At 34.8% G+C, this 19,407-nt stretch overlaps 1 protein-coding gene across 5 annotated transcripts in view; it reads left to right on the forward strand.

Moving 5' to 3' along the window:
• Window positions 1-19,407, forward strand: part of ABCD3 (ATP binding cassette subfamily D member 3) — a 76,889-nt gene that overhangs the window by 12,044 nt on the left and 45,438 nt on the right. For all 5 annotated transcript variants that reach the window (XR_012035102.1, XM_072834584.1, XM_072834585.1 and 2 more), the window contains exons 2-3: window positions 9,703-9,739; window positions 17,074-17,172. Coding sequence is in view for 3 of the 5 variants with exons in the window: in XM_072834584.1 (XP_072690685.1) it covers window positions 9,703-9,739; window positions 17,074-17,172 (136 nt within the window). In the remaining 2 variants the exon portion in view is untranslated. The remainder of the gene's footprint in view (window positions 1-9,702; window positions 9,740-17,073; window positions 17,173-19,407) is intronic.

Genomic DNA, 19,407 nt, shown 5'->3' on the forward strand with positions numbered 1-19,407 from the left:
TTCTGTGCGTGGCTGGGCAGTTCCTCTGCTGGTTTTGTTTTGGGTTTGCCTGAGGCTGCATTCAACTAGAGGATTGACTACATGTGGGAAGGTTCAAGACAGCTTCATTCATATGTGGCTGATGGTGCTAGCTGTTGGTTGGGCTGCTTTGGTTCTCATCTGAGTGACTTTTTATCATCTAGTAGGCTATAATCAGTTTCCTCATATGGTAGTCTCAGCATTCCAAGAGGCAAAAATAAAAGCAAAAAGGTTTCTGCCACATTCTGTTGGTTAGAGCAAGTCAGAAGCTTGGCCCAGATTCAAGGATGGGAAAATAGATTCCTCCTTTTTAGGAGGAACAGAAAGAATTTGTCTTATATTTAATTTACCACAATTTCCAAACATTTGGGGATTTTTCTTGTATTTTTTTTTTTTAAGATTTTATTTATTCATGAGAGACACACAGAGAGGCAGAGACACAGGCAGAGGGAGAAGCAGGCTCCCTGTGGGGAGCCTGATGCACGACTGGATCCTAGGACCTGGGAATCATGATCTGAGCCAAAGACAGACACTCAACCATTGAACCACTCAGGTGCCCCTCTTTTTGTTGTTGATTAATAGCATAATTGCTTTGTAGTTATTCTTTTTTCATTATTTTATTTTTACTCCTTCTAGTAGTTTGGAAGTTACTATTTTTTTACTCTACTTTAATTAATTACCCTAGAAATTTTAACATGTTAAAAATTTGAAGCCTAAACATTAATCAGTAATACTTCATCCTCCTCCTAAGCAGTAAGATGACTTTAGAGTGATAGCTCCACTTACTTTCCTCCTGATTTATATGCATTTGTTGTGGTGAGAGTTTTTATTTAAGTACTAAAAGACATTTAGTGCATTATTGTTTTATGTAATATTCAGAGTTAAGTATATAGTTACTACTTTCGTTGCTCTTCATTTGTTTTTGCAACCTACATCTTCCTACTGAAATCACCATCCTTGCCACCACCAATATGACCTTTGTACAAATCTACTAATTATGAACTTTTTCCATTTTGTCAGATAATGTCTTTATTTGCCTTCATTCATGAAAGTGGTTTTTTCCCCTGCACATTTAATTCTTGATTGGTAGGGATTTTCTTTCTGTCCATTGAATGTTTGATTCTACCATGTTCTGGTTTCCAATACTACTAATGAGAAGTCAGCTATTTATAACTGTTACCCCTTTGAAAGTAATGGGTCTTTTTTTTCCCTCCTCTACCTGGTTTTAAGGATTTATCTTTATCTTTGATTTTCTGGTGCTCACTATGATTTGGTGATGCATGGATATTTTAATCTATCCTGCTTAGGATTCACTGGGCCTTTTTGACTTTGTGGATTGCCTTGTTTTCTTTTTTTATTCTTTCTGGACACCAGTTGAGATACTTTTATTGTAAGCACTTTTTACTTTTTTTTTTTTTTTTTTTTTAAAAGCACTTCACAGATTTGTGTTTCATGGGGGGGCATGTTGATCTTCTCTGTATCATTCCAATTTTATAGTACATTGCTGCTGAAGTGAGCACTGTATCTCTTTTTTGTTATTCATCTTTTTGCTTACTTTTTGTTACACTCTGGTTAGCAAATTCTCATTTAGCTCCTAAATTGTTAATTGTATCTGCCTCTGTGAAACCTACTAAAATTATTAAGTATTACATTTCACTTTTTGTATTTTTAATTCTTTAAAATTCTATTTGGCTCTGGGGTGCCTGGTTAGCTCAGTTGGTTAAGCATGAACTCTTGATTTCGGCTCGGGTCATGATCTCAGGGTTGTGAGACAGAGCTCTGTGCTGGGCATGGAGCCTGATTAAGATTGTGTCTCTCCCTCTGCCCCCTCCCCTCCAATTCTGTTGGCTTCTCTTATGTCTATCTCGCTCTCCTTTTTTTTTTTTTTTTTTTTTTAATAATTTCCTTGTTTTGGTAGATAACTTTATTTTGTGTATTTATATCTTTAAATATGGTCTGCATTTTCTAATAGGATGTGTTTGGAAATTCAAACATCTGAAATCTTCTTGGGTTTCCTTCTGTCTTAATTTCTACTGGTTCCTGTTTATGGAGTCTGGTTTGCTCTGTGCTTGGTTATTTTTGATTACGGTCTAGACATTTTATTTAAAGTTCTAGGAATAATTTTGAGGCTTATAGTAAACATACTTTCCTTTTAAGAGGCAAGTTTGCTTCTTACAGTGCCTGGGAGCAATATTCAGGGAACAACTTAAATCAAGTTCCTTTTTTTTTCTTTTTAATTTTTTTTTTTTTTTAAGATTTATTTATGATAGGCACACAGTGAGAGAGAGAGAGAGAGAGAGGCAGAGACACAGGCAGAGGGAGAAGCAGGCTCCATGCACCGGGAGCCCGGCGTGGGATTCGATCCCGGATCTCTAGGATCACGCCCTGGGCCAAAGGCAGGCGCTAAACCGCTGCACCACCCAGGGATCCCTAAACCAAGTTCCTTAAGAGCACATTCTAAAATTTTTAGTACAGCGTTTTAATAGACAGATGGAAGACTCACATTTCAGATTTCATGTTTTTGTTTCCCGAAGGAGTTCTATCCTTGTATGTCCACGTCAGTGTCTTGTTAATGCCTTTCAAATCAGCATCTCCACTCTTGTACTTCAAATCTCAACTTTTAAACATCTCAACTTTTAAAAATTCCATATAGTTATCACTGGGACTTGAAATTGAACATGTTTACTATGAGTCTAATTATTATTTCCCTGAATGCTTTTACTGTTGTTATTCTTTTGTAGTTAACAGAATCCCTGTCCTCTAGCAGCTCAGGCTGTAAATTGTGAAACTTGAGGAAAGTGGTCTTTGCCTTTCATGGCATCAGTTTGGAGCTGATCGTTTCTTATATCTCCTCCATCTTTACACAGTTCTTAAACTCTGTGCTCTTCTCCACTCATTTCCATGTTCAGTTGAACCTTGAACAATGTAGGGATTAGGGGTGAACCCCTGCACAGTTGACAATCTTTGTATAACTTTGGCCTGTCCCCAAATTTAACTACTAATATCCTACTATTAACTGACCAGAAGACTTACTGATAACATAAACATTGATTAACACTTAACAGTGTGTTGTCTTATGTACTACATTCTTACAATAATTCTTACAATGACTCTTAACAATAATGTACACTAGAGAAAAGAAATTATTACTCAGAGAATCGTAAGGAGGGGAAAATATATTTACAGTTCTATTCTGTAAAAAATCTGTAAGTAAACCTGCACAATTCAAACCTGTGTGAAGGGTCAGCTATAGTTCCCAGCTCTGATCTACTCCCTCACCATGTCATTTCTGACAGTTTTCCTGTCTTTCTTTCCATTCCCAGAGTTGCTTTGTATGTTCAGGTCTTCGCCTCTGCCCTTATTAACCTCAGTTGAGTGTGCCATGCACACACACACACGATATTTGATATGGCTATGGAAGTGAATTGAAAGCAGTTAGAGATGAAAAGGAAACTATGTAGAAAGGAGGTGGAAAAATTATAGTAGTTTATGTGAGAAATTTTGATGGCCCAATTTGAAATCTTGTCAATAGAGATGAAGAGAAGAACATAGAGAGCGATTGGGTATGAAGAGTATGAGAGAAAGGGAGAATACCTGAGAATAATTCCCAAGTTTTGATTCAAGTGGTGGTGTAGGTGAAGGTACGTTCACTGGGTTAGGGCCCAGGTTCAGTATGAGAAGGTGAAGAAGAGATTTGGGGTAGGAAAATAAGTTCAGATGTATTCATTGACTATTATTCAATTTTTAGAATTTTGTTTTGGAATATACTAATAAATTGATTATCCTATCATTAATGAAGCAGTGTTTTAAAACCAATTCACTGTTTACAAAAGAATAATAATGATTTAAAAAAAATCTTGGACATCAACTGGATTGAATAATTCTTTCTATTCTTCTACTCCCACTAGTGATTAGTTGTAGCAATGTTATTTCACCTGTCACTTTAAATGAATGTTGACTCCATTTTTATTAGCCTTAAAACTTTTGCCTGTTTTTTAAACGATATGTGTATAGGAGAGGTATAAAAAAAAAGTATATGCTTAATTTTCTGCTTATACATAATTTGTATAATTTACAAAATTTAAGGTAGTAGTAGGATCTGTAAGAAGAGTTTTTTTTTTTTTCCCCTTTAGAAGAGGTTCGTACATTACCACAAGTCTAGGAAACACTGGCCGAGTTCACCTAGAATGAAATGAGAAAAACATTAGGGTCAAAAATACTGTTCTGGTTAACTAAATTCTGATTGAAGTTTTCAGAATTGTGTCTTTTTTTACTTTGTTTGAAAGCTCTTACCTAAAAACTTCTTTCAATTTTTGACAGTTTCTTTTTCCTAGTCTTATAGTTGTCTCCTTCCATTTTTAGAGAAAGTTCCTGTCTATTTTATGTTTTGCTGAGAATACTAAGGAACAGTTAACTCCCATTTTCCTCTCCCTCACCTCTGCAAAAATAAAGGACTAACAAAACACATTCTGTTACGTTCTTAGGAAAAAGTCTTTTCTAGGTTTCAGTTAGGTTTTTTTTTTTTAATTTTCTTACTTTATTGAAACTTTATTGATACACAGTAAACTGTTGATACTTAAAGTACACACCTTGATGAGTTTTGATATATAACATCTGTGAAACAGTACTACAATCAAGGTAAGGAACATTTTATCTCCCCAAAGTTCCCTTGTGGCCCCTTTGTAGTCAGTCCTCTCCCTGCCCCTAGCTTGAAGCAACACTGATCTGCTTTCTGTAACAACAGATTGGTGTTGGTTGCTCTAGAATTTCATGAGTGGAATCATATGCTATATACTTTTTTTGTCTAGCTACTTTCAGTGTAATGCTTTTGAGATTTATCTATGCTGTGTGTATCAATTGTTTTTTAATTGTTGAGTACATTTTATGGATCTACCACAATTTTTTAATCCTTCGGCTTATTGATGAACATTTGGATTGTTTCCGGGTTTTGACTATTAAAAATAAAGCTGCTATGAACATTTGAACAGACTTTATATATGGACATATGCTTTTATGTCCCTTGAGCAAATACTTAGTAGTGGAATGACTGGGTCGTATGGTAGTGTATGTTTAACTTTTTAAGAAATTTGCCAAACTGTTTTCCAAAGTGCTTGTATTATTTTATATTCCCATCGGCAGTATAGGAAGATTCCAGTTGTTCCACATCCTTGATAACTCTTGGTGTGATCAGTCTTTTTAATCCGAGCCATTCTAGTGGGCATAAGCAGTGGTTTCTCACTGCTTAATTTTCACTGTGGTCTTAATTTTCATTTTCTTTTTTTTTTTTTTTTTTTTAATTTTCATTTTCCTGTTTTCTTTTGTTTCATAGTTTTAGCTCTTACACTTCAGATTACTTTTTTTGGTATATGGTGTGCAATAAATGTTAAGGTTAATTTTTTTTTTAACATATGGCTATCCAGTTAATCTGGTACCATTTGTTAAAAAGATTCTTTCCCCATTGAATTGCTTTAGCACCTTTGTCTTAAGCTATATATGTGTCTATCTTTCTCGACTCTTCTGTTTCTTTGATCTATATTTGTACTCTAGTATCACACACTCTTGTTTACTGTAGCTTTATGTTAAGCCTTGAAATGAGGTACAATTCTTCTGACTTTGTTCTTTTCCAAAATCTATTGGTTATTCTAGGTCCTTTGCAATTATAAATGAATTTTAAAATCACTTTCTTACTCTCTGCAAAAAACTCTGATGGGGTTTTTATTGGGATTGCATTGGATTTCTAAATCATTTTGGGGGAGAATTGACATGTTAACAATGTTGAGTCTTCTGGTCCATGAGCATGATACATCTCTCAATCTAGTCATTTATGATTTCTCTGCAGTGTATTGTAGTTTTCAGCATGTAGGTCTTGCACATTTTCTTTTTCTTTCCAAATTTATTGTGAAATATTTAATATTTTGGATGCTTTTGTAAATGATATATTTAAAATTTCAGTTTCCAATTGTTCTTTGCCTATATATAGAAGTACAGTTGATATTTATGTATGGATATACCTGGAACCTGGCCAAACTCACTTAGCTTTTTTACAGGTTCCTTAAGATTTTCTGTATAGATGTTTATAGAGTCTGCAATAAAGATAGTTTTACTTCTTCCTTCCAATTCTATGTACCTTTTATTTCTTTTCTTACCTTTTTGCACTGTGTTTTCCAATAACAGTATTGTATAGAAGTCATGAGAATTGGCATCTTGGCCATATTCTGGAATGGAGACTCAGTCTTATAAATATGGTGATAACTGTAGGTTTTTTCTTTTTCTTAAAGATTATTTATTTATTTGAGAGGGAGCACGTGTGTGCACGCAGGGGTTGGGGGAGGGACAGAGGGACAGAAGGACAGAAGGAGAAGCAGACTTCCCGCTGAGCAAGGAGCCAGACAGGGAGGGGCTCAATCCCAGGACGCTGAGATCAGTACCTGAGCTGAAATCAGTCTCTTAACCAACTGAACCACCCAGGCGCCCCATAGCTGTAGGTTTTTGTTGATGTCCCTTTCAGATTGAAGAAATTCCTCTTTATTCCTAGTTTGATTAGAGTTTATGATTAATAGGTGTTGAGTTTTATCAAAGGCCTTTTCTGTATGTCTATTGATATCATGGTTATTTTTTTTAGATTGTTAATATAGATGAATTATGGATTGATTTTCATATGTGAACCTGACCCTTCCATTTCTTGGATATATCCTTCCTATACTTTTTATAAATAGTTGGTTATTGGTCTTGTCTTTTTTTTTTTTTTAATGTGTTTGCCAAAGAAAAAGGAGAAGTTGGCACAAAGCACTTCTTGCAGCATATCGTAATGCAGAGGTTATCTTGAGGGAACACACCTGTAGTTTGAATTCTAAGCTAAACTAGCCACTTTTTTGGGGGGAACATCATTTTTATCTGAAAGAATGACTAAATAACTATAGTTATTTGGCCTTGAATATTGCAGACATTCTCTTATAGTACCTTCAAGGAAACACTGCAGTGTTTGTTGCTAATGTTACAATTTAAGCTTTCAAGTGACTATTGGAATTTGGAAAACTTGTCTCTGCCACCATGAGCTCGATAGCTTCCCAATGGTTAAGACTGTTCTGATGAGATCGGTGGCAGTATTAACAAATATAATTCTAAAAAATATTGCATAATATATATTACATTTGGAAAGTCTACTACACAATTCGGTGATCATTATTTTCCAAAAGACTAATGCATATTACAAAATTTTGCATGGATAAAAGATCCATTGGAAGGGTAAATATAATGTGATCAATAGATTTTATTGTATAAGGTACAAAAGTTCATTGATAGGGTTTCCAGACTGCACTGTAACATTACAGTATCCAGGAAGAATATCCACAGTTATGAAAATACTCCTCTTTTACAACTACCTATCTCTATCACAATAGGTAGCAAGAATGGAGACTCTAATATGAGAACCCAGTCTTCTTGTATTAAGTCAGACATTAATGAGATTTTCCAAAATGTAAAACAATAACACTTTCCTTACTAAATGTTTTGTTTGGAAAAATAAAGCTATTTTTATAAAAATTTTATTTAACATGTAATATCTGTATTATCTTTAAATGAAGTTTTTTATATCCTCAAGTGTAACAAGACAACTGATGATTAATGATTGTTGTAGATATTACAGATAATCATGCGATTAGTGTGCAAATCAGCATATTTTGAACATTTTGAATACCTTTATTTTAATGTAGTTAGCTTATAAATTGATCTTTTCATAGCCAAAAGGAATACACAAGAGTAGACTATGTCTTTTGTTTTATAGCCTTTATTAGTTTCATAGGATAAAAATCAAGAAAAGGAAAATACTGAATATTTGTTAGAATTGAATCTGCCTACTAGTAGATCATAGTTTTGGAAGTAAGTTAACTTCTCTCCAGTTTTTAGCATGACATTTCCAGTGAAAAAATGTTACCCAATATAGGTTTCTAGCATACTGTTCTAATTTATCCTTAATGATCTATATGTCTTTATATCATTAATATTTTCAATATTGAGAACATTGATAGAAAACCTTAAAGAATTCTTTGAAAGGAGGAATTTAGAAAGCCTTATAAAAGGGGGTTATAATTAACTGTACATGCCTGAACATATATAAAGGCATTTTCTGAAACAGCTTTGCAATCTTATAAAAACTCTAAAACACATAAACAATCCTGTAATACAATTGAAAATAGAAAAAAATAAGAAAGCTAAGCACTTTTAGAATGGGAGCATCTACTGAATTGTAGTTGTTTGGCTTTCTAGCCTTTTTCAGTGACCTGGTATCTTATTATCGAAAGTGTTCATTCTACACATTGATGGAGTTCAACTAAGTGTTGAACATAGAGGATTGAATGATATATGCCCTCAATAGTAGACATGAAGGTGTGCTACCCAGTTTCCCCTTTGAAGAAGGGCCTACTGTCCAGCTGTAAGGAGTTGGATCACCAAGTAACCCGTTCTGGCCACACCTTGGGGTCTGTCTTAGTTGTAGAGCCACTTTGCCTGAGTTCATGCCTTCCCTGGAGCAGCATGGATTTGTAGACCAAGCAAGATAAAGGCAAAAAGACCTGGCTCTTTCAACCCTTCACAGAGCCCTCTGATGGACAGTACTTGCTACAGGGCTTCCTTCCTGATTGGTTGAAAAACTTTTTAAAAAGATTTTATTTATTTATTCATGAGAGACATAGAGAGGCAAAGACTCAAGCAGGCTCCATGCAGGGAGCCCGAGGTGGGGTGCCATCCTGGAACTCCAGGATCACACCCTGAGCTGAAGGCAGATGCTCAACCACTGAGCCACCCAGGTGTCCCATGATTGATTGAAATTTTATTGGGCCTGCATCAGTTTCAGTTCTGTCCACACTTGCTTTCCTTGCCTTCCTTTCATAGGTATTAATCCCCCATAAACATTTTGTATCCCAAGTACCACTTCTGGTCTACTTTGGAGAGACCAACCTGCAGTAGCTCAAGATCTCACGAAACTGATTTATTGGGAGGAACTATCAATCAGTCTGGAGATTTAAAATGTGATCAATGTTGTATAGAAGCATAGAGTCCTATGGTAGTGTGTTATAAAAAGAACCTAAGCCTGGTTATATTACTGTTTAGGATTAGTGGTCAGACCTAGGTGTAATTGCCTGATTAATCACTTTGAGTAGCATGAACTATCACTTCCTTACTTAGGCAGTTTTTTTATTTGTAATGTCTAATGACACAGGTCTTTCCTCCTTTAGGCTATTAACCAGGGATTGCTCAAATGGCTGGGAGAAGATTCCCAGCAGCAAGAGAGGAGGGCCCAAGGCACAAATATTTTTTAAGCCCTCGCTTGCATCAGCTTGCTAATATCCCATTGACTGAAGCAGTTCATATGGCCAAGCCTTACTTCAAAGATAGCAAAATAGACTCCACATCTCCATGGGAAAATTTATAAAATGAGTGTGTGTATATTAAAAATTACTAATATAATGCTTGATACAGTAGTAGTTAATATTTATTGAGCACTTTCTATAAATAATACTGAGTAAGGGGCAACTGAAACATATTTAATATATTCTGTCTCTGTGTGATATGAAAAAGAAGGAACTCTCTTTTGGGGAGAATTTAGTATATTCTTCTGATATCTTAAAGTAACTTTTATGATGGGAACAGTTTGCAAATAAAGCTCTCTTTTCTTTTTCTCTGCAGTAAGAAAAATGGAAAACCACCATTACAGAACAATGAGGTAAAGTTTTAACTAATCTACTCTTTGGGATTTCGTATGTATTTATTTTGTTACATAATTTTGAAGATTTATTTATTTATTTTAGAGAGAGAGAGAGCCCACGAGCAAGCAGGGAGAGGGGCAGAGGGAGACAATCTATTTTTTTTTAAAGATTTTATTTATTTATTCATGAGAGACACAGATTGAGAGAGAAAGGCTAAGACACAGGCAGAAGGAGAAGCAGACTCCATGCAGGGAGCCCAACGTGGGACTCGATCCCGGTGCTAAATCGCTGAGCCACCCGGGCTACCCAGAGGGAGAGAATCTTAAAGCACCCTTACCTAGTGAGTGCAGAGACCCACTTGGGGATCAATCCCAGACCCATGGAATCATGACCTGAGCTGAAACCAAGAGTTGGAGGCTCAACCTATTGAGTCCTTCAGACATCCCTTGTTACATAATTTTGAATTAGGATAAAATCATATAATTTTAGAATTAGAAGGGAACTTAACTATTATCTTCATTCTGCTGTATATTATAGCAATTCTTTTTGACATAGGATTCCTTGATAAGTGACTTCTAGTATTTACGTGAATCTATTCATTTGATAAGCAGTACATATAATTTTAGAATTAGAAGGGAACTTAACTATTATCTTCACTCTGCTGTATATTATAGCAATTATTTTTGACATAGGATTCCTTGATAAGTGACTTCTAGTATTTACGTGAATCTGTTCATTTGATAAGCAATCTATTCATTTGATAAGCTATATTAATTATAGCCCACGATGAGATTAATCTTTCCCTCTGCCCTCTTAGTGATTGATTGTATTTTGTCTTTCCTAGCCACTCAGGACAGGGCTGCTCTATTTTCTCTAATGAACTCATATTGTTTGAAGATAGTCATATCTTTGAAGTCTTTTTTTCCCCAACCCCTCATTCCTTCAAGTGTTTCTTAACTTGTCATGGTTTCCAATCCTTTTTCAATTCTGTATACATTCTTCTGGACCTATACTGGTTAGTTTGTCTAGCCGTTATTTTTAGACTACAACATAGTTCTATGACTAGTGTGGAATACATCAGCACTATTACATATCTAGTTATGAAAGCTTTATTGCTGAAATTCTGCCTAAAATTATTTTTACTTCTTTAGCCCTAACTGCTGTTTACATTGAGTTGAATTATGAATTATAATCTTCAGGTATCTTTCTGATGAACAACTTTGTTGACAGATTCCATACATCTGCATTCATCAGTTGATTTCTTTTTTCTTTTTTAATAACTGCTTTATTGAGATATAATTCAAAGACCATATAATTTATCCATTTAAGGATATAATTCAATGGTTTTAGTATATTCACAGAGTTGTGTGGCTAACTAATTTGAACTTTTTATCTCCCCAAAGAGAAATTCCATTACCACTAATAATCACCCCTGATTACCCTCTTTTCCTAGCCCCTAAAAACCATTAATCTGCTTTCTGTTTCTATGATTTGCCTATATATCAGACATATTATTTAAAAAGAATCATGTAGTATGTGCTCTTTTGTGACTGGCTTCTTTTCACTTAGCATGATGTTTTGGAGGTTTATTTGTTTTGTTATGTGTATCAGTATTTCATTCCTTTTTATTGCCAAATAATATTCCTTTGTATAGATTTACAACATTTTATTTATCCATTTATCAAGTTGAGGGAAACTTAGGTTGTTTTCATATTTAGGCTATTATGAATAATGCTGCTATGAATATTCATGTGCAGTTTTTGTGTCAACCTGTATTTTTGTTTATTTTGGGTATATACCTAGGAGTGGAATTGCTGCGTCACATGGTAACTCAGTTGATTTCTTTTAAATATTAATTTATTCCTATATATGGCAGCTTATTGGATTAATATTATTAGTCTATACTGTAGTATGTCTGTCCTGTTAGTGTAATTTTGAATGTAATTCTGACTTCTAGTATGGTAGGTAGAAGACATTATCCATAATTTAAATTGGCCTTCTCTTTCTTCTTCACAATTGCTGATAGTATTGACTATGTAAAGACCAAGGAAATTTACGCTGGCATCTCTTAATCTTTGTTTGTTTGCTTATTTTTGGTTATGGTTTATTTGGCTATAATTACATCCAACTATAGCAAAATCTGGTTCATACTTCTCTATTAAGGGCCACAGTAATTTTATAAGAAATGTGAAATTCCTTGAATAATCTATTAATGCTTTTATTAGGTCAGTCTCTCAACAAATATTGATTGAGGCCTTCATATATGCCTCGTAATTGGTCTTGGCCCTGGGTGTGTAGCAGATGTAAATGAAAGTCCCTACCCTTATGGAACTTACAATATACATGTCAGTTAGTATACTAGTATAATGTCCTTAAAAAAGAAGAAAATGGGAAGAGTTAGGCATGACTTATTCTTAGGAAACTCATGCTGGCTTCTAGTGATTAGTATCTCTTAAATTTTCCCAAGTCCTCCATATAATGTCTGTTCTCTGAATATCCTGAAGATTGATATCAAAAATTGCTGTTCTTTGGTTTCTATGATCTTTTTCTCTCACTTTGAAAAATGGGACAAGGTATGCTTATCTCATTGTCTGGCATATCTCCATCTTCATAATCTCTCATGTCTAAATTATATCTGAATAATCAAACCTTAATTATCTTAGTTATATCCACCATCTGCATATCATATCTTCCAAGTTCTAGGACATCATTAAAACTTGTCAGTACAACTAAATTCATTCACTGGTTTTTTTAATTCTGTTTTTTGTACAACTTTTTTTTAGCATATACTTATTTGCTCATTGTATAGTGTGAGCAATATAACTTTAGGTTACATGAATTTTTTGACAAAAGGGTTAAATATAGTATGCATACTTATACCACATTTGTAAAATTTATAAGAAGTGAACACACATATATACATATGTGCTAAAATGAAGACTGGTAGGATATGTGCAAAATATTAATAGTTGATACCTCTAAATGGTAGGTATAGGCTCCTTATTTTTGCTCTTCAGAATTTTCTAATTTTTCTATAGCGAATGTTATTTACAAAGGAAAGCAGTTAAAAAGGGAATTTTTTTCATTGACATTTTTTATAATTTTGCTGAGATGGTACAGTTTTCACACATGAAATTTAGGAAGGAGAGGAAAATTTAGTAGAGTTAGCAGTATAAAGAAATAGTTGACTTGATTTAAAAATACTTATTTAATTTTGATGGCAGTATACATGATATAAAATTTAAAATATATAAAGGTAAACATTGGTGGATTTCTAGAGAACTGTAAACTCAGATGGGAAATTTAGTATTCCCATGCATATTTTATACCAGTAGGGTTTGTGTATGTATGTATATCTTCATAAACAATATAGGTAGAATTATTTTGCATATTAAAAAAGTTTATGATTTTATGATACATGGTATGTACCATTCTTTTTCTTCAGCATATTTTTAGATCCTCTTAATGTATATTTGATAGCTGTAGATCTAGTTAATTTAACTGTTCTGTAGGATTTTGTATAAATAGTGCTTTTTTATAATTGGGTAGAATTTTCATTGCATAAATTTCATATAGTTTATATAATTTCATTGATGCACATTTTGGTTTTTGATTTTATAATATAAAGTGTGCAAATGTTCTTCATTTATTTAAACATATGTGCAAGTATATCAGTACAATAAGTTCCTAAAAGTAAATTTGCTGAGTTATTTTACATTTTACAGTCTGTGTACATTTTACATTTTGATAGATGGTACACAGTAGCTGTATCAATTTATACTTTGTCCAGTAGTATACAGGAATGCTTATACTCTTGTCAGTGCCATATGGCCTTTTATTTTGCTTGTTTCAGATGTCTATTTCAGTCCATTCTAGTTCATCTCACCTTTCTAAGTTGATTGACCCTTCAATAGGAACTTCACTTTGCTCTTTGACCTTGTTGCCTCCTGAATGTTCGGTACATTATTTTCTGGTTGCATAATTTCTTTTAATGGTCTTTATCTACTGGTTTGCTTTTTCAGTAATTTACATTTTAAAATGATATCCTCAAAGTATTTATATATATATATATATTAAGATTTTATTTATTTATTCATGAGAGACACAGAGAGAGAGAGAGAGAGGGGCAGAGACAGAGGCAGAGGGAGAAACAGGCTCCATGCAGGAAGCCTGATGCGGGACTTGATCCTGGGTCTCCAGGATCACACCCTGGGCCGAAGGCGGTGCTAAACCGCTGAGCTACCCAGGCTGCCTTATTTTTTTGTATTTTTAAAGAAATACTGGAAAGTACAGAGGTGGGGGAAAGTCAGTTGTGAATTTAAAAATGAATTCGTAGAAGAAGCTAGTAGTGTTTATGAAATGTACTGTCTCTGTAGGTACTCTCTCCTTTAGATTGGTTCCAGGTATGAATTTTATTATGTGCCAAGAATGGTAGAGCATCATGGTATTTCAGCCTTTCTGAACCAGCTAGTTGTTTGGTCTAGGTGTTTCTTTGCAGAACATGCTGTGATGACTTTAGGAAATATATATGCAATTCTTTCATGGCTTGAAATGTAATGGAAATCAAGTCAGGCTTACAGGTGGCTTATGATTTAGAAGTGATGACAATAGGAACAGAAATAAAAGAGGAATTAACATTTTAAAGTGCTTCAATGTGACTTTCTTATATCTTTTTTTAAAACCTTCCTCGAAAAAAAAAAAAACTTCCTCGTTTTTTTTAGATCATTTCTTGAAAGCAGCTAGAAGCTAGAAATAGGTAATCCTCTATTTAAGTCAGAAGATGGCCATTATATTATTACTCTATTTAAGGGTGTTAACTCCATGCGCAGTGGGGTGAGGTAGGGAGGCAGTGATAAGAGGAAAAACTTGAGAGTAGAAGTTTAACTTTCTTTTTTAAATTTTTTTTATTATTTTTAAAAGATTTTTTTGTTTATTTATGAGAGACAGAGAGAGAGAGAAAGAGAGAGAGAGAGAGAGAGGCAGAGACACAGGCAGAGGGAGAAGCAGGCTCCATGCAGGGAGCCTGACATGGGACTCGATCCCAGATCTCCAGGAACAGGCTCTGGGTGGAAGGCGGTGCTAAACCTCTGAGCCACCCCGGCTGCCCTTTCTTTCTTTTTTTTTTTTTTTTAAAGATTTTATTTATTTATTCATGATAGTTACACAGAGAGAGAGAGAGAGGCAGAGACACAGGCAGAGGGAGAAGCAGGCTCCATGCAGGGAGCCCGATGTGGGATTCGATCCCAGGCCTCCAGGATCGCGCCCTGGGCCAAAGGCAGGCGCTAAACCACTGCGCCACCCAGGGATCCCGCCCTTTCTTTTTTTAAAAGGTAGTTGGTATCTATTGCTTTGTCTTTATTCTTTTCTTCCTATGTTTTCTCAGTTTGGGGGAAGTAAAAGGGGAGATTTCTGTTGAAGTGATAGGATTTGGCTTGAGAATAGACTAGCTAAAGTAAATAGACCGTGAGTAGTGTTTTGGTCTGTTTTATTTACTGATGTGTTCCCATCATTCTGAACAGTGCCTGGGACTGAGTGAATATTTATTGAATGAATGAATGAGCACATGCATGTGTGAACGAAGTAGCCTGGGCTTCTAATTCAGTAGGATGAGATTTGCAACCTTCATAAGGTTTGAAAGACCCAAACTCTGTTCCAGGTACAGGGTAGGCTGGACCTTATCTATCTTAGTCTTTCTGATCTAACTCTAGAAACACAGTGCGTTCAGATTTCCTTTCTTAGTCTATGATTCTGTAATGCACTCAGTACTTGTTAGGATTATATAAATATAAAGCACTTAGCACAATGTCTGACATATAGATGGTAGCTTATTCTTATTCTCATTCAGTACACAAACTATTTCAGGTTCCTCAACTTAGACAAAACATATTTACAGTAAAGCTAATCTAATTATAGACTTTACTATACCCTGGGTATTTATTAAGAGTTAAGAAATAAGTGAACAGTGATTCTGGGAGTTGGGGGGAGGGGCTAGGTAGGAGGATCTGATCCTTCTTGTGTGTTGCCTGTTGCAAGAAGTTTCTCCTGTGTGATCTTCCAAACACTTCAGGTGTGGTAAAGTAAATAGTCTCGGGATCCCTGGGTGGCGCAGCGGTTTGGCGCCTGCCTTTGGCCCAGGGCGCGATCCTGGAGACCCAGGATCGAATCCCACATCAGGCTCCCGGTGCATGGAACCTGCTTCTCCCTCTGCCTGTGTCTCTGCCTCTCTCTCTCTCTCTCTGTGACTATCATAAATAAATAAATTAAAAATTAAAAAAAAAAATTAAAAAAAAAAAAAGTAAATAGTCTCTACCATACCCAATTCATCTCACTTTTTCCTGTTCCTTCAAAATGAAGAAACATCCGAGAGTGATAAGATTAATTACTGCTCCAAAGTTTCTTCAGTGATTTTGTGCTACACTGACTAGATAAACTCTAAATCCTTACTATGGTTTCAGAGGTCTTTTATAGACCCTGTCAATCTCTTCAGTGTCTCTCATTTTTCTCTTTGTTTTAGCAGTTCTGTCTGGCTCTTCAGTGTGTGCACTGAGTTTATTCTCAACACTTGGTTTTTGTGCTTGATGTTCCCTATGCTTGACTACTTTCCTTCCCCAAAGTTACCACATGGCTTCACTTTATTTATGTCTCAGCTTAAATGTCACCTCCCCAAAGAGCTCTTGCTTGTTATCCTATCTGAATCAGTCTTTTTTTCATGGTCCTGCCTAGTGTATCTGTAACAATTTATTGGTTTATTTTTATATTTCTCCTGCTTAGAATGTGAGCTGTAGGAATTAAAAAAACCTTGTTTGTCTTTAAGTTGATGAGGAAGAGAAAGTGAATTGGTAGATTGCATATTGGAAATGCTAAATGATAAACCTAGGAATCTAAATGTTTCCAGTAATTAATATCAGGAAAATTACTGTTCAGGATTTTAAAAACATTCTGCTGTTAATCAGGAAGTGGTATGTAATAAAGAGTCAGTAAGTACTTGACCATTTCTTAGCTGTCTCTCGGTCTCATCTTTTGCTACTCTATCTTGCTTATAGTTCTAGCCAGATTGTCCATTTCGTTGCTCCTAAAGCAATTACATGAGCTTTCACCTTGGCATTTTGTACTTGCTGTTTCTTCTGCTTACAGTATTCTCCCAGATACTCATGTGGCCCAGAACTTCTTACTTCTTTATTTAGTTTTTGATAACATCTTATTTTCTTGAAAGCATGTTTGAAGAACAATGCATGTTTGTACTCTCTAAATGCAATATCCATTTTGATAGTTGTTACTATTGACTTAGATGAAATGTGGTTCCTTAATCTTACTTGTTATAAATATCTTAATTTTTTTTTTTTTAATATAGAAAGAGGGGAAAAAAGAGCGAGCTGTGGTGGACAAGGTGTTTTTTTTAAGACTCACACGGATTCTGAAAATCATGGTCCCTAGAACATTTTGTAAGGAGGTAAGTCTTAAATTACAATGTTAAGTGTTTAACTTTTAAGGTTATATGATATCATAACAATAAAATTATATACTATACTATAGGTCAAATATTTTCTGTGTAGGTAATGAAGACTACTAAATTTTTTTTCTTTAAATGATCTATTATCATTGCAAGTACGCTTGTTGTTTGGTGTCAGTTCTTGAATTATTTTCTCTTGTTTTTGAAGTAGTATTTCATTATATTTTATGTGAAATACTAGAGTACTTCAGTGCAGTTACCCTAAATGTTTTGTTTTAATATAGCTAAATTCTGTCAATAAAAACAAGATTAAATTTTGAAAGGCAAACTTTTTTATTACATTGAGATGTTCATAAGTCACATTGATATGGAATATGTTTGAAGGTTGTTCTTTCATATTTGATTAAATATGTTGTTTGTTTGTTTGTTTGTTTTTTTAAAGATTTTATTTATTCACCAGAGAGACAGAGACATAGGCAGAGGGAGGAGAAGCAGGCTCCATGTAGGGAGCCCGATGTGGGACTCAGTCCTGGGACTCTAGGATCATTCCCTGAACTGAAGGCAGACACTCAACCACTGAGCCACCTAAGGATCCCATTGATTAAATATGTTTTTGAGATGCCCAAAATGATACATGAATTTTTCCCGTATTTTCAGGAAGTGAACTGATAGGAATAAAGTTTTATTATCCTTTTCTTTGTTCTTTTATCAAGATTATCTTTATCATTATCTGAGAAGTATTTTTAATGATTAAAAAATGAGGTAATGCTGTGTTCTCCATCTTTAATCACCTTTGTATAACTAGAAATATTATCATCTTTGTCTCTTTCTCCTCCCTATACTTCATCCTTTCAGTCACTGGTATTGGGTCATTTTTCATTCTAGACATTCTTAATGTGGATATTGTAGTGTTAGTAAGTCTCTCTTCAAAGAAGCTCCCCCTTTTTTATCTTCTCCACCAAATTTATCTTCTTGAAACGTAATGTTTTCCATTGTTAAAATTTTAAACAGCATTAGCCTTATAATCTATTAATAAAAAAAGCACTGTAATCCCCAACGAGAATGCACATTCCCCCATTACACTGGACTTGCTCTCTTTTTCCCTCACTTCTGCATCATGGCTAGTGGATTTCCACCCTTATAAATCTCTAAGACATAATTTAATAACGTTTTTTCCCCTAGTAAGATAGAGATAATACGTGTTTCCTTGAAGAAAAATTAGAAAATGCGAATAGATTTTTTTTTTCCTTCTTGGTGCTTCTTAGCCTTTCACTCAGAACTTCTATCAGTATTTTGGTGTCTAGCACATATTTTAATAAAAATGAGATCACACTGAGACTTTTTAAATCTGCTCCCTTCCTTATTTTTGAATGTTCTTTCCTTGAGTTTATTTTAGTCTTCCTTTCCATTCCTATTGATCTCACTATATATATCTTATCTGGATTATCATAATCTCTTAAATGGTCCTTTTGCCTCTTCTCATTTTCTTAATAGTCTTTTTTCTAAAACCTTAGTAAAAACACATTTGACTTCTTTTTTCTCGTAGGGTAAGTCACAACCTGACTTTGACCTTTCTTTGACTATCATCTGCTTGGAAGAGTCTTAGCTATTTTGTAGTCAGGCTCTGTGCTCTTGTGCTTTCATGACCTCATATCTGTGACATCCTGCCCCATTCCCCCAACAAAGACAGATACTAATAAAAAATAGCTTGATGCTCATTATCTTCTTGGTGAAGTTTTCTCATTCTACAACCCACCTGATTGAAGAATTCTTATTTAAAGTACCAGCTTTTCTGGAAAGATTTGTAAATTCCCCTCTTAATCAGTTAACAGTTCAGTGATCATTTGACCTTTTAGTAAGGGTTTTCTGAGTGTAAAATGAGTGTGAGACATTGGATAGATCTCTGGGAGTTAGTAAGGGAGATATCAGGGCCTAACTTGGCCAACCTCCCAGCTTGCTCTAGGCCTCGCTGTGCCACAGAGTCATTTTACATGCAATCTTTGAGAAATATAAAAATCCAGGTTTAACCCCAGTTCACATAAGTAAAATAAACTCTTATAGAAATCACGGAAGAGGTAGAGATAGACTAACTGATTTAGGAAATAGAGAAATGATAATACCACTTATGAAAATATGGAAGCCAGACTAAATGATTTAGGAAATAGAGAAATGATAATACCACTTATGAAAATATGGAAGCCATGCATATCATGAGGTGAGGGACTGCCTAAATCA

The sequence above is a fragment of the Canis lupus genome, chromosome 8, assembly GCF_048164855.1.
Source record: "Canis lupus baileyi chromosome 8, mCanLup2.hap1, whole genome shotgun sequence".
Classification (NCBI taxonomy): Eukaryota; Metazoa; Chordata; class Mammalia; order Carnivora; family Canidae; genus Canis; species Canis lupus.